We start from the raw sequence: 22067 nt of genomic DNA, 5'->3' as shown, positions 1-22067 counted from the left end.
TTTATTTTGATTACCCAATAAAAAATATTTCAGGCGCCAAATATAATACATATGGTTTTTTTAGTTTTACTTGCAAAAACAAAAACAAAATGTAAAATTTTAGGAACATTCCCTTTAGTTTACATAAAATCTCAATTTCATCTCTTTGAGAAAAAATGATAATTTTGCCCTTTAATTCCGCTTGTTTGATTTACACCGTCAACAAGACGTACAACATTGAGACAAAATATAAACTATAGAGTTAAGATTGACACAATTAGTTCTATAGAGATAAAAATGAGAATTCAAGCAAATTAGAGGGATCATTTTTAAATTTACCTTTTTTTTTAAATCTGAACAGGGGTACCTAGAACCAGTTCCTTTTTTTTCTTTTTCTTGTGGTCAGTGTGACCTTCTGCGACATTCAAATATTGGGGCCCAGCAAGTAAATGTCTCGCAGATAGAGAGCTCTGTCTTTCGGCCAAAAATCAATAAAGGCAAAAAACTTTTTGGGTTTATTGTTTTCCCCTTCATGTCCGATAAAAATCATACCTAAAATTTAGAAAGACCCAAACTCATTTTTAATTCCTTCTTTTTACTTTTTTATTAATTACAAATGTGCCATTGAACAACCCGTGGAGAAAGATACCCGGCCAAAAAAACAGACGACGGTGGACGTTGAATGGCCGGAGCTTTGTTCGATCTGGTAATTCAATATGTTGAGTTTCGCTGGTAATTCGATATGTTGAGCTTCGCCAGAGTTCTGGAGCTTCGAAGGTGCACGGATATGATCTCGTCTCTCTTATTTACATGTATGCCATTGGGTACTTAAAAGATAATCAAGTAAATATATGAAGTGAGAAATCGAAACACCAGGTAACGACATCCTTTCAAGGCATTGAATAATTTTCCGTCCGATTGATTGTTTGGAGAAAACCTCCCCTCCCAAATATTCTATCTTAGGCATAATGACTGATTATGACAGGTCCCACTAAATGTTCGGTTCTCATCCCACTTTAACGAAACATTATTCGATGCACCTGCAACATAAGAGGTGAATGTCCCAAACTCCATTCTTACCATACATTTGACAGAAGTCCACCACAAAGAGTGAGGAGAGAGTCGGGGCACCCACCTACCATGCCCCAGGGGCACTGAATAATCACTCTTTCTCTAAAGTTGATTTGTTTAATTGCAGTTTACCAAGTAAATTAAGACAGTATTTGATTTTTAAAGATGAGAGATAGGATTTTACACTCCATTGTCATTGATAAAAATAAAACTTCACTAGTTCTCATCCACTAAGCACCTCTGAGCATGCAGTACATTGTTTTGTCCCTCTCTATAAACTTTATTGTTTAGTTCCAGATAATGATATACTACTAGCTCAACTCTCAACTTTCTTGTTTGGCCACCAGTCTGTTTATTCTGGTGGTTGGAGTTCTTCAATAAGCAATTAAGCAACTACCAAACAAGCTTATTTCTAAGGCAATAAGCAATGCAACAATCCAGCCGTGACTGAATTTGTCTCCTGTGTAGCTCATTATAACTTGGAAACATGAGCTGTGGTTCTGCAAAAGGCAACAGCAGTCTTCGAACCGGAGGACCGGCCTAAATGTTTGCAGATGAAATCCCCTGCCAAAATTACCTTTTGGAGATCCACATTGGTCTCAACTCCGAGTCCGTTTAGCATGTATACAACATCCTCTGTGGCAACATTCCCAGAAGCACCTTTTGCATACGGGCAACCTCCAAGACCAGAGACAGATGAATCCACAGTGCTGATCCCCATCTGGGGAAAAATCCGTTAAAAGTGTTCAGAAAAAAAAAAGATGCACATAAGGCTCGAGGATTGAGAAAAAGAAATGTGTTTGAAAGTTTGAGCAGAAGTAATGTAGCGAAATACAAACCAAACTGTAATATTCTGAAGGGAAAATGATGGCCAATGACGTGTTTTGATAATTAATACCCGCCAAGGACATTTTCAGCATTAACAAATGTTTTCAGCATGTCTTTGACAGGTATTAATCATCAAAACACGTCTTGGGCATCATTTTCCCTATTCTGAATGTACCAAGAAACTTTTAGCATTTGCAATAAGTAAAGGAGAGCTATTTTGCTCTAGAAGAATAACGAATAGTGTTTTATAAACTACAATGTCCCTCCACCTGATATGAGATAAACATGATAGAAAGTGGGATATTGCCTCCAAACAAATGAATATAGTAAAGCAAAACATGTCAATCAATAAAGTGTCTAACTTGCATCATCTTTTAGCTAGCTCAGTATAAACGAAATCAGAAACCCAGATGATGAACTGCTATTTCATTTGAAAAGAACAAGTGCAATCATATTCTTTTATCTAAAGTGACATCGTCCTGGACCCTGGTACAGGTGTTGGATGCAGGTATATGTCCAAGTGTCTGGATTCATTTAATTTCCTTAATAAAGATATCAGAACATGCCAAAATATTCCTATACCTTAACATGTTTCTTTTACTTGATAGTGTGAACAGTTTTTACGAAGTGTCTCAAGGCATTTTATGCATAATACTGGAGCTCTATGCATAGCTCATGGTGCTTGCTAGCTTAGTCCAGGTTAGTCCAACTAAACATGGTAGACATTAATCTCATAACATTACTTGAGTGTCAAATGTCTGATAACTGGTACTTCAACCACTTACAAAAGTCCATGTAACATAGGTTTTACGTATCAGTTAATGTTCCTCAATAACACACAAAAGAAACAAATTTAGTGCAATTTAGGGGCACTATCTTCCACTAGACAGTGAGCTCTGCCAAGTTCTAAAAGAGGATCAACAAAATGCTAAAATGACTTCACGAATAGGACTGGATTAGCACCACAGTAGGAGAAACTGTTGATAGGTTATTTTTCTTATCTGGTGGCCCAATAATAAAACCACTTTCTACTCGTGTCAAGCCCAGCCAGTTTGTAAGAGCTAATGGTGGTAGTTAAATGATGATTGAAGATCCCTTTGAACAAAGAAGACTAGTTCCAGCGATTCACTGACAAAGACACCTCCCCATACTTTGAGATAAGAAAAGGTTACATGGCAAAACTTGGGTCTCTCCCAAAAAGATGCAACTACTCCAGAGATTGGCTGCCTCTAACATTTTGTTTGCTACTATTTTATTGATGCATTCTGTCTTTACTTGTAACAAATATATGTTTGATGGCCAATTAGGAGTTTCTTCATAACAGTCCATTGTTCAAGGGCCAAAGTTAGTCTAGCAGCTATATCAGATAAGATATAACATTATCACTGCTTTTGCCTCTTGGACGTTTTTTTTCTCTCATATAGTCATATTTATAACCACTTACCTTATTTTCTGATATCATGTATTTGACTTCCCACTGATCTAAACATGGCAAATGAAAAACATAGAAACACTTACCACCCTCTTTAATAATTTTGCTAAAGATGTCTAGATTGGGTGAGAAAACCTCCACGGGAAGCCAGACTAATTGATGAATGCTGAAGGAAATTACTATATCAATATTGGGTTTCAATTTCTATTGGTTGTCACTAGAGTAGATTAAAATTATCCTGACCAGAGAACCAATAGCAAATTTGTTGAAAGATGAGATTCAATTGTTTTCACAACATGTGTGGATGGACAAGCGTTATAAACAGTAACTTTGGTGCTGAACCACTAGGACAGTAGAGTTACTAATCTGACAGCCGATTTCAAATGATATGTATTAATTAACATGAAGAGATGGCTTACTTGGAGTGATGCAAGAATATTAGAAAGAGCTTGCCCATACGTGTCATGGAAATGAACAGCGAGCTTCTCTACAGGTACAACGTCGATAACAGATTTAATCATCGGAATGACAGTACCTGAGCGAAAAGAAGGGTTAGGGGCAGGAAATAAAACTAGAAATAAGTTACATTGAAAAAGAGAAACCAATATTTACTATTCTTTGAAGTCAAACTAAACTATTCAGCAAAGAGAAATTTTTTACGTGAAAACCCGGCGTCTTTGTCCGACAACTTTAAATGAATAGACACTTTACTTACAAAAAGAAAAGAACCGACTCTTCTCGGGCGTTCGCCTGTCATCTGGGAGAAAAAGGCATGAAAAATATACGCCTCTGTATGCCTCCAACAGTTGGGGCGTTGGGCGGACACTTTTGTGGTTCTTCGCCCAAAAATCAACACCCAAAGGCACTTTTGTTGTACCTTGCCTTGAGGCAAGTCCCAGAATCGCCTTTGAAAACATTGCTCCTAGCCACTACCAGCCCAGGCACAAGGCCTGGGCCTTGGGCATCCCCAAGATGCCCAATTTTTGGGGCACCCCAATGTTTTTTAGTATTTGGGTTGGGTGGGACTCTTTTTAGGAAAGGCCCAATCCAATTTTCAGAAGCAAGGTCCAGTCTCTTGAGCATTGGCACAGAGGCAGTAGGATTTTCTACTTATAAAAGATTCTTTGCCTTCATTGTTTCCTTCAACTAGCGATGTGGGACTATAGGTAGTAGGTTTTATTTTGCAACTTCTTTGTTCCACATCGACAGAGCAAAGGCTCAATTGGCAAAGTGCTCATCTATAAAGCCCTCTACTCTACTTGTTCCACTCACTCACAGAGTGGTTGCACGTTAAAGCAACACGTGGGCAACAAGTATCGGAATTAAAATTAAAATTGTTTTGAAGGGAAATTTCAAATTTTGAAATATATATATACACACACACATACACACACTGCTGGCCCAGGCACAAGGCCCTCAAGGCCTGGGCCTTGGGCATCCCCAAGATGCCCAATTTTTGGGGCACCCCAATTGTTTTTAGTATTTGGGTTGGGTAGGACTCTTTTTAGGAAAGACCTAGTACAATTTTCAGAAGCAAGGTCTAGTCTCTTGAGCATAGGCACAGAGGCAGTAGGATTTTCTACTTATAAAATATTCTTTGCCTTCATTGTTTCCTTCAACTAGTGATGCGGGACTATAGGTGGGAGGCTTTATTTGCAATTTGTTTGTCCCACATCGACAGAGCAAAGGCTCAATTGGCAAAGTGCTCATCTATAAAGCCCTCTACTCCACATGTTCCACTTGCTCACAGAGTGGTTGCACGTGAAAGCAACACGTGGGCAGCAAGTATCGGAATTAAAATTAAAATTGTTTTGAAGAGAAATTCCAAATTTTGAAATACACACACACACACACACACACACACACACATACATACAGTCAGTCTCCCATGATGGGGTCATTTTAGTTAAAATGCGGACCTCCTCATTTTTTCTATTTTCCGATCGAATTTCAATGATCCGAGCCGCTTAATGTGTTCAGAACGTGATTTTAAGGGTACCCGTGAGAAATTGGCAAAAAAAAACATCCAGGAAGGGCTTGATTTGAGCAGTTTTTATTTGAACCGTTCGATAAAAAACAAACAAAAACTGTTCGGATGAAGCCCTTCCCGATCTTTTTTTTGCTGATTTCTAGCGGGTACCCTTAAAATCACGTTCTGAACACATTAAGCAGCTCGGATCATCAAAATTCGATAGGAAAAGGGAGGTCCGCATTTTATTAAAATGAGGTGGTCCTTATTAAAATAAGTGTGTAGGGCACCATTCTTAGAACAAGCCTTGGGCATCCAAATACCTTGGGCCAGCCCTGCTCCTAGCATCACCTCCAAGGTAAATTCGTAGTTTCGTACTTAAAAAAAAAAACCACATTTCTTGGATTGTTCCATGAGTTGTGATTTTGGAGGGTCAGATTTCAAAAGTTGGTTAGATTGAGCTAGACTGTATCTCATTGGTGCCTAGGGATCTAATTTCCTAATTCTTGTTTTGGTGTCTATTTGCATGCAATTCATGACAGGGTATATGCGATTTGGGGATTAAGATTATTGAAATGCAAGAACAAACATGAAGAGTTGTATCCAATTCACTACCCAGTTCAAGAAAATGTTGTGTCCGTCCTCATTAAAACCGATCTTGAATTTTTTATCAATTCCCTCTTATGAAGCAGCGGCACACTTAAGTGGATGCCATATCCACAGTGGACACGTTGGGGACACATGGGGATACATATTGGACATGCCAAGTTCCAATTATTTACAAATTACAGTAATATATAATATAGGACATGCCTGGGACATCAAGGGTTAAAATTTATCACAAACTTGTCAGTTAAGCTCGTGGTTTGTGCTTTTAAAGGATCACCTCTAATTATGTGGAAGTAGTGCAAACATTCATTTTTGTGCTCAGTGAGTGTTGGTTTCCAATAGTTCGGTGGTTTGCAAATCCAGAATAGAATTCTGATCACTATTTTAAAATATACAAAAATATATACTCCGTCTTTCCCAAATTTCTTGTCCACTTTTTCACAATTCTGGGCATCTCAAAAAGTTATTTATATTTTTAAACATGTAATATATTATTACATGCAATGTGGATCTTATTTGATAAATCTTACTTATTTCTATTAAACAACGTTTTCAAAATCTTAAAAATCATTATAGATTGAAAATAGAAGCAATTTACAAATGACAAGCATACCGAAAAATGGACAAGAAATTTGGGACGGAGGTAGTTTTTTTTTGGCCATATTCCCCGCCATATCTGTGTCACCGACTCACCATCAATTGAGAATATGCGTATCTGTATTTGTGTCCATGCTGTTTTGAATTTCCCTTGAATCAATTATAGATTATTTTTTTGGTAATGGAATCAATTATAGATCTTCTGCATTGAATGTGCCTGTTCATAATCCAATAACTCTCTACCGTGCTAAACAAGACTACAAGAGTACCGGTTGCCAATCCATTGGAGTGAGCAATGTGAATAATTTTCCTTTATGAACAAAATAAGTCTTTACTGCTCTTTCCCTCATCTTTCAGACCCTAGCAACTAGTGTTTTTTCAGATTGCTTCTTCCAGGGAAAAAAAAAAGTTGAATTACACTCCTCCATTTCCCCCATGTGCATACGATTTCAGATCCGTGAAAGATCAAGAACTTTCTCATTCCTACACCCATGGTTTTTAATCTACTACTACTCTAGTACATTGAGCTTTGAGCTGTATAATGAGAGATGGAAAGACAAAGTAATTGACGAAAGAGTACGAAATATCACATGAAAAGGACATCTGTTTATATGCACGATAAAGTTAACCCAATGGTCTCACTCAACCCGAGGGTGAAAAAGAAAATACACATAAATGCAATTTGTTTCAAATCTACTTTAATCAAGTCGTCACATCATGCAAGACAAAGTTGAGTGATCAGGAAGCAATTGCACGCATGGACCAGACATTTACCAATTTCAGTGATTGATTCACAGGTCAACTGGTTGAACCAGAGCTGGAATCCAATGTTGTTGGCAACAATCTCTAATTCAGATGCATGTCCTCAGAGATTTTCAGCATCTCCGAAAAGTAGAAAATTAATGAAAAACCTTGAAATTTAAAGCTCCTTTAGTATTACCTGGAGTACCAACCCCTATCGTATCACCGAGAGAAATTTCATAGCATCCCATTTCAAAGAGCTCTTTAGCTACATATGCTACTTTTGATGGGGCTACTGCTCCTTCAACTGGGCACCCAACAACACATGATATATACCTAAAAAATCAGATATCAATTTCATATACATGTTTTGGAGATAAAATCAGGCTAACACTATTTGGACATAGTATATAAAAGAGAAATATCACACACCATTTTGCTTCGAAACTGAAAGACAAGGTATGAATGTGTTTGTGTGTCATGAAGAAACATGGTGATCAATATCAAATAAGAAATTTCCTTATTTTCTAGTCCCAATACTAGTCCCAAATATCAATCAATATCAAATAAGAAATTAATTCCTTACAGATCAATACTCTTTACTTAACATTTAACAAAATGGATATCACCGTACAACAGAGGCAAATCTACACTTTTAGCAACTTATATAGCAAACAAAAGGCAGGCAGTGAGATAAACAAAAGGCAGACATGCAGGAAATATAAGATTTCTACATTCGAATGAGAACAATTGCGCCAATTAGGACTCGTGGTATAAGGATTTTGAAGCTTTTCTTTTACTTATGCCAAATATTTGGAAAATGCAGCATCAAACTTGGGGGGACCTCATTGGAATTTCAGTGCCTAATTCTTTTGAGTAATGATGTCTTTTCAAGTCCTACTGCAAAACTTTAGAACAAAACATCACTAGAACAGAAAATTGCAAACTTAAATCATGTTTTATAAATCCCAAGGAAAGGTGAGAAGCTAACAACGAGTTACAAGACATACCCACGGACAGGTATTGAGAGGTTTTTAGCAGAAAGAGTAACATCATGATATCGAGCAAGACTATCTTCAATGCTACAGTTTATGTTTGACTTTGAAAAGGACTCTGAGGCTGCAGCAAAGATGGCCACTTCCTTAACTCCAGCTGCAACAGCTGCCTCAAAACCCTGAATAAAATAACACTAAAACAAATATGCCTTCCAAAAAATATCATATTTCTTTGCAAGAGGATTCACATGAAAAAGCAACTCACTTTAAGATTAGGAGTTAGAACAGGAAACCTAGCTCCCTCAAGACCCTGAATTGCTTCAATAACATCCTTTGCATCTGCTAGCTGCAATTTTGATGACGAAATTTCTTAAGTGTGTTGAGCTATGAAGCACCGACACCTCTAGAGGTCGAAGTATCGCAGTGTCAGACATAGGGACACGTATGGGACACGCCACGTGGCGTGTCCCATAATTTAATATAAATTTTTTAGGGGGGCACGGCTGGGGACACTGATGGAGACACAGCAGGGGCCAAACTGTAATTTTTGAGGAGCCAAACAGTAATTTTTTAAAAATTTGGGGGCCAAACTGTAATTTTTTTTAAAAATTTTTGGGGCCAAATTGTAATTTTTTTAAAAATTTCTGGGTGTCAAACTATAATTATTTAAATAAATAAATATACACGTGACGTGCCCCATTTTTTTAGAATTCCCGTGTCCCGGTGTCGGTGCATCATAGGTGTTGAGCCTTCAACTTTTATCAAACTTCATTTTCCTATCAAGAATAAAGCACCGATATAACCTAGGGAAACACACCCACAGACTGCACTAAAGTATAGCAAAGAGAATATCGGAGGTTGCATTCATTGACAAAACACTAATCCAATGAAGCCTTTTCGTCAAGGAACTAACCAAGCGATAGGAGCACAGCGCACTACCAGACAAACTAGGCAAAAAAGGATATAGACTGCAAACTAACAGAAAATGCAATTGCGTTATAACTGAGGCAAACATGCTTTAGAGAAAATCTAGGCTTCATGTCTTATGAGGTTACCCTTAGTGAATGACTCTGTGGTCATCCGATTGATGTTGATGGTTTTGACATTTTGAAAAGTGAAAAATTCTATGCATCCATGCTCAATAGGTTTTAGGTTGGATATCACACCCAAGCGTTGGGTTGACCTCGCAGGCCAAGTGTTTGTGAAACGAAGTTCTACATCACCTAGGTACGAACGTAATCTCTACATAGGAGCAATTTTTCTCCCTCTTTTTCCCTTTTAAAAATCCTAAAACTCCACTTGGAATTCCCTCACAATTCCTTCTCTTCTCCTCTCCCTTCAGTTTTCTAGAAATAGGAAAGGTAGAAAAAAAAAAGAAAAAAAAAGATATAGACCCATTTAGCAATTTAAAAAAGGAAAAAGGAAAATGATTTTAGCACTCCAAAAATTGATGAAGGGGCTCCAAAACGACGTCGTTTTGTATATCAACACAATTCAGTTTTGGCGCCCCTCCATCAATTTTTGGAGTGCCAAAATCACAATCCAAGGAAAAAAGCTAGAATAAGTCAAGGAGGCAATATTCTGAAAGCATGATAGTTGAAGATTTGGGTATTTTTCCTTTGGAAAATCTCCCTTAATGAAATACATGACTTCTAAACCTTTGCCTATGATTATATGAGCAAAGTAATAACATACGGATAATGAATTGTAAAAAAGTTAGAAACTCGAAAGAAGTGTGTATGATTTTAACCTGAGAAGGGGTGCAGATTTGAGTGAATATCAAAACTCAAAAGCACCTAAACTCCAAATTAGCTTTCGAAAAGAATAACCTAAAATCCACCCGTTTCTCCCTCTTCAAGATAAATAATTTTTTTTTGAAGTGTCTAGCTAAATAATTGAATTTAGAAGTCAATCAAAAAATAATTACCAATCTTACTTTGAAGTCCCCAAGACGTTTGATTTTATGTCCAAATCCTGGTAATTTAGGGTGATCATCTGTAAATATTTAGGCGGTATCAGGCATTTTGTTATATGATGAGTTCCTTAAATCTTTTCCAATTTTACTTCCTTGAGTGTAACATTGAAGCATCGCTGCGTATCAAATAAATCAATCTATACAAGTTTATTAGCTATGAAAAGAATCACTCCCATCCCACAGGCACACTGAGTGAAGTATACAATTGCGAGGGCACTCTGACCTCAATAGCTAACTTTTGGGATTGAACCCGTTAAGGTGGTATCAGAGCTAAGTATCGCACGATTCAAAATTTGATACACGATTCATGCAAAACAATACGAATCTATAGGTGAATCAGGATTTAAACAGAGTTGGTGATGAACAATACGATTCACAATTCGATAGGTACAACAATTGTTGCGTTCAACGAATATGAAAATCCTTTTAAGTTTTACCTTCACCTTTTTCTTGGGAAAACAAGAACATAACTTTATAGTGTTAAGTTAGGAGAAACTGTATACCAATGCAAAATTTGTTCATGTTTTGATGATTAGAATACTTATTCTTTTTTGCAGCTTGTTAAAAACCATATTTTCTCATTTTTCTCCAGTATTAAAAATAAATCCTCTAGCTATGTTATAAGCTCAATGTCTTTAAAGTGTAGTTATTTGCTAGACTAAAATTATGAAAGTCGTTGAGAATGCTAATTAGTATAATATCCAACATGAACGCAAAATTTTACAAATCGGTTTCTTTAATCATTGTTAGCCTAAGTAATGCGAACTATATAACACAGAGGGTACCCTCATTTCAACAGCTAGCTTTTTGGAGTTGAATTCTACCTAAGAGCGTGTAATAATGTTACCCTAAGTCCCTTCCTGACATTTATCTCTTTATCATCTCGTATGGAACAAGGCTACGGGCCATATCAATATGGACTTGTCTCATATGGCTTCTCCAGAACAATAGCTTGGCCCAACCAGTCTAGAGACCTCTGCGCCTACGGCTAAGTGGCCTTGCAAAAGATGTTCCCTAGAGCCCTAATCCCACCTTTATAGTCCGGGTTTCAAACGAAGGGTAAGTTTGTATTGTATTTCTCAAAAACAATGAATTGCATATCCATTGGGTGTATAGTTTTTGAAACTCTAAACTTTTTGCAACAAAAAAACTGTCCGTCAGTACTTGGGAATTTTAAAAAAGAGAATTGGAATTTTCCAACTCACTTCTTTTCAACATTCACAACATCAGCAACTACATAATAGTAAAACACTAATTTTTCTTATTCCCATATAAATGAATGTATTTTTCCATATTATCATCATGTTCACATTCTAATTTTATAAAAGTTGCCATGCTGGAGTGCCATATCAACAGTATCTACATACTTCTTGGAAGGAAAGTACAATTTTTTTTGTTTTGTCTTTTTTATCTCAAAGTACAAAGTAAGAAGTCTTAAAACTGTACAAAGAAGCAGCTACATATAAGTTCAGTGAAACTTGGAAGAAAACATTTCTCATTTTGATCTAGTCAAATTTTCTCTTTGACAATCAACACAGATGCCCCAGCATGATAAAAATTATAAAATAAAATAAAATGAGTTCTTGCCAAGAGGTCGAAACACGTCAGATTATCTCACTGGTTGACTATCCCCACTTATTTTTTATTCTCATAATCACAACTCACAATTGATAAAGTCAACACCAGTTCAAATCTAAACATGACCACATTTTTCAATCTTCGAATCTCAGTTTAATCTTTTTCACTCTTTCAATTAAAAACCTTTGCAGGCAGTGCCTTGTGTTTCATTGCACTTGTCTAATTTTAGATCAATAGAGGGAACCATATGTCTCTCACAGTTTCAATATAGCTTATAACAAAAACATATCCTTTGTATCTATTATTCTATGCTAACAAGAGAAACATTTAATGAAAGAGCCCAATAATATGCATCTATAATGGTAATTAATATTAAGGAGTCAGCGAGAATCAAAACTCGTTTTGGTGGTATTATTTTGATCTGCTTGTAAATCGATACGTTTTACTGTTTTAGAAGGCTAAATGGGAACCACAAAATCAAGGTAGAAACACGTGGTTAAGCACATATACTACCACTAGCATATCAATCATCTGATGCAACTGAGCACAATTTACCTGTGGTACCCATTTTGGAGAGACGAAACTAGTAGCCTCAACAACAGGCAACCCCGAAGAGACTAGCATCTCTATCAACTTAACCTTTACTGCAGTAGGTACAATCTCCTTCTCATTTTGCAATCCATCCCTTGGACCAACTTCCACTATCTTCACATATCTTGGTATGGAACTCAGAAACTGCAAATCATATTTGAGATTAGATCAGCTCGTTGTATATAACTATATATCATACAAAAATAAATAACAATTCATTTTATCGTCCACCTTCAAAGAACGTGGTCCTTTTGATATCCAGCTTTACGTGTGAAATACTGCCTAGAATAGATTTTGGTCATCGCCCTGAGGTTTTTAGCGACTTGTCATATTTGATAAGTCCTGACTCCTACCCCTTGGAAGATATGATAATATGTGGCTTGATCATTGTGTATTTTGACAATTTTGTAAAATGTAATGGAACCAAGGGTTGGGGGGCTTTCAAATTCATTAAGAAACTTATAATGGTTGAAGCAAATAACTTTGGTTTCCTAGTTCACTGTATTTCTTAGATTGTCTTTTTTCCTGTACTGTCTGTTCATTGTAAAGTTTGTATCTGGAAGGTATGGCTCCCCTTAATTCTCTAAAGGTTTGCTCTTTCAATGGAAGTCACATTACCAAGAAACAAAATAGAAAATAATTTGTAGCAAAGGCGTTTGGGTACTTAGAAGAGGTGAAGAAGGAATTGCCAAAAAGAATTGAAGAACCACATAATATTGAGGTGATGGTGAGCTCAAATAGCTCAATTATTCTCTCTGTTAGGGGCGGTTGGGAGTACAGATGAAATTGGAGAAGGCTGTCTTTAGGGAAGGAACTTCTCAGAGCCAGAAGGCGAAACTACTAAGGTAATTGAAGATGGGAGGTCATATTTTTAGTTGTTCCACAAGGTTGCTAGGAAAATATAGTTCCTACAAAAACTTGAGATTGGTTGTGAGAGGAAAGTAGATAGAGAGGACCAAATGGTAAACGAAATATGTTTTTAGAGAAAATTTCTTTTATATCCCCTCAACTTTGACCAAAAATTCATTTTGGTACTTCACCTTTCAATTTCGGCATAAAAACACTTCAACTTTCCAATTTTTTTCAATGTCATCCTTTAGGGATATATACATATATACACGAAAATAGGGTGTTTGGATCAAGCACCCTACACACATCGGATGCCAAACTGGGTTAAAGGGTTCGGAGAAAGTGGTCTCAATGGTTGGAAAGACTTTTGAGGATATAGAAGTTAGGAAGGCATCTTTTAATGATGGAGATAAGTCAAGAGGCCACAAATTTTAACCATTGTCGCCATTAATGGTGTTGGGAATTGTCGAGGATGGTTTGTTTAGCGTCGCCAAGTTATTTGACAACGGGCCCATTAGTTTGGTTACTTATTGTATCACTTTTGATTTACACTGGTGGTTAATGTCTAGGGAAGGGAAAGATAGATGGACAGGGGAACAGAAGTACATATAATTGAAGGGTTTGTGAATGGGAAGGATAGAATGTTGGTGTCCCATTCACATTTGTACCAATAAGATTATTTTTTTCCTCTTTTCCTGAGGAGTCTAATTTGAGACATGTCGTATAAAACATGTAAAAGCCTTAGAAGGCAGAGAATCATCGTGAATTGGTGTCGTATGTGCAAAAGAGACACGAAGATGGTAGATCACCTCCTTATTCACTGCCCGGTGGCTTGGGAGCTATGGAGTTTGGTTTCCTCGTGGTTTGGAATTCAGTGGGTCATGTCTAGGAATGTTATGGAATTCTTAATTGCTTAGGAGAGGTGCAAGAGTGAGAAAGAGAAGAAAGCGAATTTGGGCTATGATTCCTCTTTGTTTGATGTGGGTAATTTGGCACGAAAGAAAATCGAGAGTTTTTGAAGGAATCAAAAAGCCTTTGTTTAGTATCAAAAGTTTTTTGATGAATAGCTTGTATGGTTGGGACAAGAGAGAATGTAATCTTTCTCTTGACCAATCTAAAGATTGTTGTGAGCTTTTTCACTCTAAAATGTATAGGGCCTTTTTGTTTGTGGCCTCTTTTTGTATACGGGCGGCATTCCCTTTATGCCTTTTTGCTAATATAATTATTTATGTATCAAAAAAATAAAAATAAAACATGTAAAAGCATATTCTGCTAGAAATTGACTTGCTAGAGAGCCTTATCTATGCAAGGGTTAAACTGTAGTAGAAGAAAAGTCATTCCTCAGGTATACAAACCTTATTTGTTACCCCTGTCATTTGATGGTCATAATATTGAGAGTTGAAATGGGGAATTGTAGTAAATGAAGGATAAGGGCAAGTTCCAACCACTCCAAGTGCTTGATTTGAGAAATGTTCCCTGGGAAGACTCCTTATTTGTCCTTCCCATACTGATGCCTGTCTTGAATTCTTATCACTGCAAAATAAGAAGTAATTGTTCCTTCTCTATTTAAGAAATCAAACAGAAAAACAAGTGGCCATCATGAACTAACTGCAAAAAGAAAGTCAGTAGTCATTTTGTAAATTCTGCATTAGCATTCACACTGGAATCATCTGATGCGTACGATTATAAGAAACGGATAACCAAAGAATGACTGAAAAACGAAACATAAGTCACACATTTGGTAGGATGGACAACCCATCCTTTGTGTTAAGTAGAGATTATGTTCTGATGCAATAACAAGAATCCATATCTATGAGCTACGGAAGGAAGAAAGCTTGGCATGTCCGCAATTATCTCAGAAACATATCTGATGGTACTAAAGCTGGAAGAAGAAAACACTAAAACATTTGAATTCCCACAAAAGTGCCCAGAAAACAGTTGGGCAAGCTTTATCAAAGAGCCAAAGTTCATTACTTACCCCATTCGGTGAAATGGGCAATGGCTCTCCCGTTCAGGCACTACATTTTCAGTTTCTATTTCATTCACTTTGCCTAAAAATGCACCAAAGGTAGGCTTCCAAGGTATATCATCACCGGTTCTCAACAACGGAGCAGAAACCAATGCCTCCGAACTTGATGATATCGGAACAACTGTATGGGGCAAGAAAGACCTTAAACTTGACAGTTTATGTGAAGTTTTAGCTGCCAGCATTGAACCAACTGCACTGAAAAGAAAATAAAGTAAATGAACAACTCTCCACAGCCTCAAATAGGCATTACTTCGTGAAAAATGGAAGTACTATACGAGAGGATAATCAAAATCAAAATACATGTGTGCGCGCAGAAGTTACACCACCCTCCCTCATGAAAACTATCGGGTAACGACTCTTGACGCAAAGTATGAGTTGAACATTTTACCCTTCTAGAGTTCTACCTATTATCCTTGCATCTTCCTTTTTATACCAAAAAAACAAACCCTAACCCTGTCTACCGGCTTGCTTATCATTTTAGTCTGTGGCCAAAGAACCCTAAGCCACCACAACCACCTCCATATTCACCTCAATCAAGACTGAACAAAATCAGTAGTGGGTCTCCACAACGTCTCCAAACCTACTTATTCTCACAATCACACTCAGTTTTAAGAACGCAGCGATAACATCAAACACTGGGTTTGCACATAATCGCATACACGTACATATCTGTAGTTTGACGAGTTTATAGTTTATGTAATGTCACGGTCTTGCGGTTAAATTGGAGCGGGTTCTTTACTTATTGCTTAAAAAATTCAGCTTTTTGGCACAAATAAGTGGATTGCAGTGATATTTGAGTGAGAAAATACATAACCCCTCACGAAAGCCTCAAATTTGAAACCCAAAATATATCGAAAGAATCCATCATAAAAAGAAGGAGAAGGAGTGGTGGCTGACCAGTGAAACGAGATCGTTTGCAATTTGCGTCCCGTTCAAGGTCTAGCTTCCAATATCGGAGAGAGAGAGAGAGAGGTTCCAGATTTTTGCGAAATGGGGCTTGGTTGGATAAATGAAGAGCAGTTCTAAAGAAAGGGCAGGGAAGAAAGGGTGAGAGAGATATATGCTTTGTTTATTTGGAAGGGAAAATTATTTTCCTCCTCCCTTGTTCGGATCCCTATGAAAAGAGAAGGAAAATGAATACAAGGATCCCTATGAAAAGAGAAGGAAAATGAATACAGTACTTTTTTTCCTATTTTCCCTCCAAATTTTCCTCTACTTTCTCTCTTAGTAATTATTTTCCCTTTTTTCGCTTCACTTCCACAAGTACCAAATAGATTATTGATAGGGATGGCCATCTCGGCCGATCCGTCCGTATCCGATCCGTTATCCGTCCCGAACGGATCGGATTTTTCGGAGATTTTTCGGATATCGGGGCGGATTCGGATTTATTTTTCAAAAAAAATTCGGAGATCGGATCGGATTTGGAGGTAAGTCTGCCTCCGATCCGATCCGTCCCCGATCCGATCCGCCCCGAATCCGATATCCGATCCACCTCCGAATATCCGACTATATAAATACCTCTTATTTTTTGGTTAGTCAATAGTCAGTCTCCTACCCAATTGACTTCACTTCACACAACCCTCCTCGCCCATGACTTCTCCCCCTTCTCTCTCTCCTCCCCAACCCGCCTCCCCCTCTCTAAAAAAAAAACTCTCCGGCAACGGAGAGATGCGACAATCTCCCCTCAGGAACGCGGCAGCGAGACTCCCTCTCCATGTTTCTTTTATTTTTTTTTATTTTTTTTCAATCTGAGTTTTTTTTTTATCGAGTTCTAATTTGTTTTTTTTTTTTTTCCAAATTCGGATTCGGATATCCGTTCCCCGTTTGGATCGGGGATGGAGGACAAAAATATAATCCGTTCGGAGTTCGGGGCGGATTCGGAGGGCGGGTGGAGGGTTCGGATTCGGATATTGCAATATCCGACTCCGATCCGCCCCGTTGCCATCCCTAATTATGGAGAGGGCCTCTCTCGGACCGAACTCTCATCTGTTTGTTGGACTCTTACTTGGCTCACAGTAATCGTTGACATCGACTATTTTGCAGAGCTTATCGAGTAGAATATACGTATGAAAAAATAGCTTTGATCGAACATCAATAGTTATAAAAAAACAAAATATATTTAGATTTGAGAATTGATATTCACACTTCCTATTTTGATATCCACACTTCGTTTTTTATTTTTTAGTGTTAAAAGTATGTGTATTTTTTTTTGCTAAAAGACCAAAAAAAAAAAAAAAGAGTGGATATAAAATTAAAAAAAAAAAGTGTGAATATCAATTCCCTTAGATTTCTGCAAGAAAAAATGAGGGGTATAAGGTTCAAATCATATTTTCTCATATCATTATTCCTCACATGAATAAAATTTGTTCATTGTTCAATCAAGTTGTTTTTTCGTGTATATATACTGCCCCGCAAAATTCTACAAAATGAATGATAGCGATCATTATCTTGTGAGTCTAATAGAGGGCCATAAAAATCCAAACTGAACCAGATTGGAGGGTAACAACACTGGATGAGCGCTTGGTCCGGCAAGTCTTTCGCGCTTAAGAAGTGAATTTTCATTCTCTCTCACCTGCCAGGCTTGATGTTACCACTAACATCATTGAGGATTGTTAATGGCTGCTTTCTATTTGGAAGAACATGGAGATGGCTCAATAACCCCTTTTCACATAGATAGAGAGGTTAGAGAGTTAGTTCAACAATTGTAACAAGAAAATGCCAATTAAAATCCAATAATTGTATATCTGTAAGACTAACAAATATATCCGTTTTTCTCCCCATTTTCCCGATCACCAAACTGTTCTGAGTCATCTGACCCTCTTTTTTATTTTTCCAACAATAAACTACAAATTTCAAACGGAAAAGCTTTATCATCAACATGCTTGATATTTCTCATAAGATGCAACATTAAATCACAAAATAAAATTACACAAATAATCAGAGTCATCGCCTTCTTATACAACCGGTAATTAATGAAGAACCCATGCATATAAGCTCTTAGAAGATTGGGGCCAATTAAATTTGTCAAATTCAACCTCTCGAGATCTTCTTTGATTAAGAATTTGAAATCATCATAAATAGTTGTTTGAGCACCCTCTTCCATCTCTTCCTGCAGGGGGGAAAACTAACACAAATATAAAACTACAAGTGTAATAATAATACAACGGGAATGGTCCTAAGACATACCACTTAAAGGATACCATATAAAATGTCAAGTTTTCAAGGTAAGAGCACCACTTCGGCGCAGGTCCAAGGGCTGGTATGAAATAAGATGGTATCTTCCTACAGTCCAGAGCCAACAGTACCAACCCACTACCACAAATATCATTTATCGCTCCAACTGTTGGCTCAATGCTGGTCATGCCTTCTCCCTGAAAGTATCAGAAAAGTCAATCAAACTCTCATCAGAAACGACTCCCATCTAGGAATGTGCTATAAAATACAATCAACAATATCCAATATCCAATATCCAATATCTTGTTGGAGGAGTTTCCGGTGCAGTGGTGGTGTAGTGGCTGCGGTTGATCGGAAGGATTAGCGGATGGGTTGCTGTCTGTAGGGTCATGGTTTTTCTTTTTGGTTCTAGGCTTGACCCTATAGGAGTGGGCTTGTCCCAATGGGTATTTCCGGCTGGCTTCTTGCCAATCTCGGATTTGGGTCTCGGACTTTTGGGCACAGGATTGTTCTTACTTCTTAGTTTATGAATATTGTGACGTTCAAGTCCTTGTTCCTTTAATCTTTGTAACAATTTCAAAGATTAAGAAATTTTTGCCTTTCAAAAAAAAAATATTCAACATATTTGCCTATGTGGCATTATGGTGATCGCATTTGCAACAAGTTCAAGAATCAAGACCTTTACAAGTTACAATCACTTTCCAATCTCATACGCTAAGATGACAAATCAAAGAAAACATCAAATCTTAGGTTGGTAACCAACTGGTATTCATTCAAGTTATCTACTTCTTGCCTTTCCTATTCAAATGAATGGTGAACCTATATTCAAGTAAATTAATTATCTATGCACACAAGGAAAAAATATAAAGAAATAAGTAGAAAGGAACACCCTAAGAAAAAGATCTTCAACAGTTCAACTTGTGCTGTTAGCCTGTTACACAATCTTACGTTAGCTATATTGCAGCCACAATCTTTGATACCTAAACATGAAGAACAAAAAGCACTAGAGGGGGCACAACCGATATCTAACCAAGACTAGAGGCCCATAGGGTCTCCTACATAATCAAAAAAGGAGAAGAGAGACTCCCCAAGAACTTTACGCTGCGAACGCCAGGGCCTAGTTACACATGCGGTGCAGCAAGCATTGTGACACCCACGGTCTTCAAAATTGTACAGAGAACACTACACTTAAAAATTATGCATAAATCAAACCTAAAAAGTCCTAGAAATCAGATCCACAAACTCAATCAACACACACACATTATATATATATATATATATATATATATAGAGAGAGAGAGAGAGAGAGAGAGAGAGAGAGATATGGGTTTGTCAACAAGACTTTCCTGGGCTTTCTTTACAGTCGAAATATGACACTCCCTCATGACAAGAACCCACGAGGCCGAAGTTGCCTACGCCGCCGTGTATCTGATCGAAGCTCCTTATGGGTACGTTGTAATACCCATCATTCCTCTTCTTCTGAGAAATCAATACCCTTCCCCGCCGCCTTGTTGCGCCGCTCAAGGCTCAGCATTCCGAATTTAGTCCTCCTGAGTATAAGTCATCTAATCAGCGACGGAAACCAACCATCAAAACCCTAATTTCACCCCAAAATTTCGATTCTAACAAAGACTCCACCAAACCTCTCGATTCCGTAGAAACCTTTATCGAATTTGAACCGAAAACTACCTATCCTCTATAAACAGTAAGTGAAAGAGAGAGAAGCCGATCAAAAAACAAAAAAACAGAGAGAGAGAAGAGCCGAACCTGGCGATTCCAAATTTCGTCCTCCAAGTAGGCGCAGTTGAACACGTCTTGCTCTTCGATGCGGAAGAGCTCTTTGTCCTAAAGGTGGAACGAGACGCCTGTATTTTTTGAGTGAAAGAAGGGAAACAAAAAGGGGGAATTAGGGTTTTTTTTTTGTGAATTAAGGGGAAATTGGGGGAGTGGAGGGAGTAGTAGTGTACCTTTGATGAAGTCTTCGAGTTGGGAGGGGCAGAGGGAGGAGACGTCGGTGGGGTTCTGGGCTGAGGGAGGACACGTCGGTGGGGTTTTGGGCGGCGAGGCAGCCGTCGTCGTGGTCGGCTTCGAGGGCGTGGAGGGTTGGGGGAAGATGAAGGGTACTGGACTGGAGCCATGGAAACCGGAGAGAGAGGAGAGAGAGGAGCGGAGCGCCTCTGGCCTTCCTTGGATGTTGATCCCGCGCATAGTTCAAGTTTCAGCTCCTTGACCATCCATTGATCCAACTGCTGATATTTAAGAGCCGTTTATCCGGACCCGTTATACTTTCCATTTTTTTTTTTGAAAAGCCACTTTCCTTTCTTAACAAAATACTAAAAAACAAGAACTTATTTTCAATTTTGAAGTTTAAAAATAATGTATTTACGAAAATATTTTTTTAATCATGCAAAAGATATTATCGATATCTATAGATTCATATATTGCATATTTTTTGATTTTGCTAAGTTCATTATTTTTGCCAAAAAATGATACTCTGACCGACAAAACTTCCGCTCCTTTGATGTAAGGGAGCGAGAAGGACGATCCTTAGGGATGTTTTATGGCCAATAAATGAAGTGGTGTATTGATGATTTTGTGGGGCTCATTTTGAGTCCCCATAAATGCTAATTATTCTTAATATTTTTTTGAGGATTCATAAAAAAATTAACTCGATCCAAGACCCGTAATGGCCCCCCAAAAATAAAAAAATATGGTTAAAAAATTAAATACTCTAACTCTCAATTAGTTTGAACCGGTATGCATATTTTATTTTTTTGATCATTTTATCTTAGAAAATCATAATTAATTTTTGACTATAGGGCTCTCATGTGAGAACCTTAAGATAGTCGTAGAACCAAATGTAGAATATATATAAGAGTCTAGAGACAAATATTAATTATGACCCTATAAAATAAAATGATCATAAAAATAAGAGTCTACAAATACTAAGTGCTAAATTTTTGAATCCGTTTGAAAAGGTCTTATTTTTTGATTATTTTATCCTAAAAAGTCATAATTAATTTTTGACTATAGAGCTCTTATGTTTAAGTACATACTCTTCATTTAGTTATACAAACTCTCTTAGGGCTCTCTTATGAAAGCCCTAAAGTCAAAAAATTAATTATAACCATTTAGAATAAAAATGATTAGAAAAATAATACCTTCACACCGGTTCAAATGTATTGAAAATTTAAAAATAATATCTACACATGATTTGAATAATGTAATCAATTTAAAATCGTTTTTGATCAGAAATCTAGCATAAAGCTACCTGCATGATCAGAAATCTAGCATAAAGGTCTTATTTTTTGATTATTTTATCTTAAAAAGTCACAATTAATTTTTGATTATAGAGCTCTCATATTTTAGTTCATATTCTTCATTTAGTTATACAAACTCTCTTAGGGCTCTCATATGAAAGCCCTAAAGCCAAAAAATTAATTATAACCATTTAGAATAAAATGATTAGAAAAATAATACGGTCTTGCTATTGTCATCCCATTGGGCTGACGATAAGCACACTAGAAGACAAGGAAAACACATATTTCTGTGTTCTTTTTATACCATTTAATACACATTCACACACTCACTATTGTCAGCCCATTAGGCTGATTTTAGAATTTTACATACTATTATTCCTACTAAAATCA

General features: G+C 37.2%; 2 protein-coding genes across 11 annotated transcripts; both read right to left on the bottom strand.

Moving 5' to 3' along the window:
- Window positions 1-1201: 1201 nt before the first annotated feature.
- Window positions 1202-16406, bottom strand: LOC131322216 (uncharacterized). 4 transcript variants are annotated; one of them, XM_058353466.1, is made up of 9 exons: window positions 16141-16406; window positions 15193-15433; window positions 14570-14747; window positions 12330-12509; window positions 8487-8567; window positions 8237-8400; window positions 7426-7562; window positions 3730-3845; window positions 1202-1771 (listed from the first exon to the last, which is right to left on the bottom strand). In XM_058353466.1, exons 2-9 carry the CDS (start codon window positions 15423-15425, stop codon window positions 1523-1525), a joined length of 1338 nt encoding a protein of 445 aa, XP_058209449.1. In that variant the 5' UTR covers window positions 15426-15433; window positions 16141-16406; the 3' UTR covers window positions 1202-1522. The 4 variants fall into 4 exon arrangements, with proteins under 4 accessions (XP_058209449.1, XP_058209450.1, XP_058209448.1 ...); XM_058353467.1 differs by having other exon boundaries at window positions 15193-15438; window positions 16141-16376; XM_058353465.1 differs by having other exon boundaries at window positions 8237-8415; window positions 15193-15438; window positions 16141-16371.
- Window positions 16407-18023: 1617 nt separating this feature from the next.
- Window positions 18024-20756, bottom strand: LOC131322215 (early nodulin-20-like). 7 transcript variants are annotated; one of them, XR_009198750.1, is made up of 4 exons: window positions 20385-20666; window positions 20185-20282; window positions 18430-19967; window positions 18024-18352 (listed from the first exon to the last, which is right to left on the bottom strand). XR_009198750.1 is itself a non-coding variant. In XM_058353457.1 (3 exons), the coding sequence occupies exons 1-3, from the start codon at window positions 20649-20651 to the stop codon at window positions 19883-19885; spliced, it is 450 nt and encodes a 149-aa protein (XP_058209440.1). In that variant the 5' UTR covers window positions 20652-20666; the 3' UTR covers window positions 18024-19882. The 7 variants fall into 7 exon arrangements, 6 of the variants coding, with proteins under 6 accessions (XP_058209440.1, XP_058209445.1, XP_058209443.1 ...); XM_058353457.1 differs by having other exon boundaries at window positions 18024-19967; XM_058353462.1 differs by lacking the exon at window positions 18024-18352 and having other exon boundaries at window positions 19733-19982; window positions 20185-20262; window positions 20385-20670.
- Between the last annotated feature and the right edge of the window lie 1311 nt (window positions 20757-22067).

Source organism: Rhododendron vialii, chromosome 4a, assembly GCF_030253575.1.
Source record: "Rhododendron vialii isolate Sample 1 chromosome 4a, ASM3025357v1".
NCBI classification, from domain to species: Eukaryota; Viridiplantae; Streptophyta; class Magnoliopsida; order Ericales; family Ericaceae; genus Rhododendron; species Rhododendron vialii.
This window is presented reverse-complemented; position numbering and strand designations above follow the sequence as displayed.

Bases quoted from the DNA above. Each gene is read 5' to 3' on its own strand.
- LOC131322216 (XM_058353465.1), bottom strand. From the start codon at position 15,425: ATGCTGGCAGCTAAAACTTCACATAAACTGTCAAGTTTAAGGTCTTTC. The intron at 14,748-15,192 runs GTAAGTAATGAA...CTTATTTTGCAG, and splicing joins TGCCCATTTCACCGAATGGG to TGATAAGAATTCAAGACAGG. The intron at 12,510-14,569 runs GTTTGTATACCT...TATGATTTGCAG, and splicing joins TGACAGGGGTAACAAATAAG to TTTCTGAGTTCCATACCAAG.
- LOC131322215 (XM_058353457.1), bottom strand. From the start codon at position 20,651: ATGGTCAAGGAGCTGAAACTTGAACTATGCGCGGGATCAACATCCAAG. The intron at 20,283-20,384 runs GTACACTACTAC...CAAAAAATACAG, and splicing joins ACTCGAAGACTTCATCAAAG to GCGTCTCGTTCCACCTTTAG. The intron at 19,968-20,184 runs GTTCGGCTCTTC...ACTTATACTCAG, and splicing joins ACGAAATTTGGAATCGCCAG to GAGGACTAAATTCGGAATGC.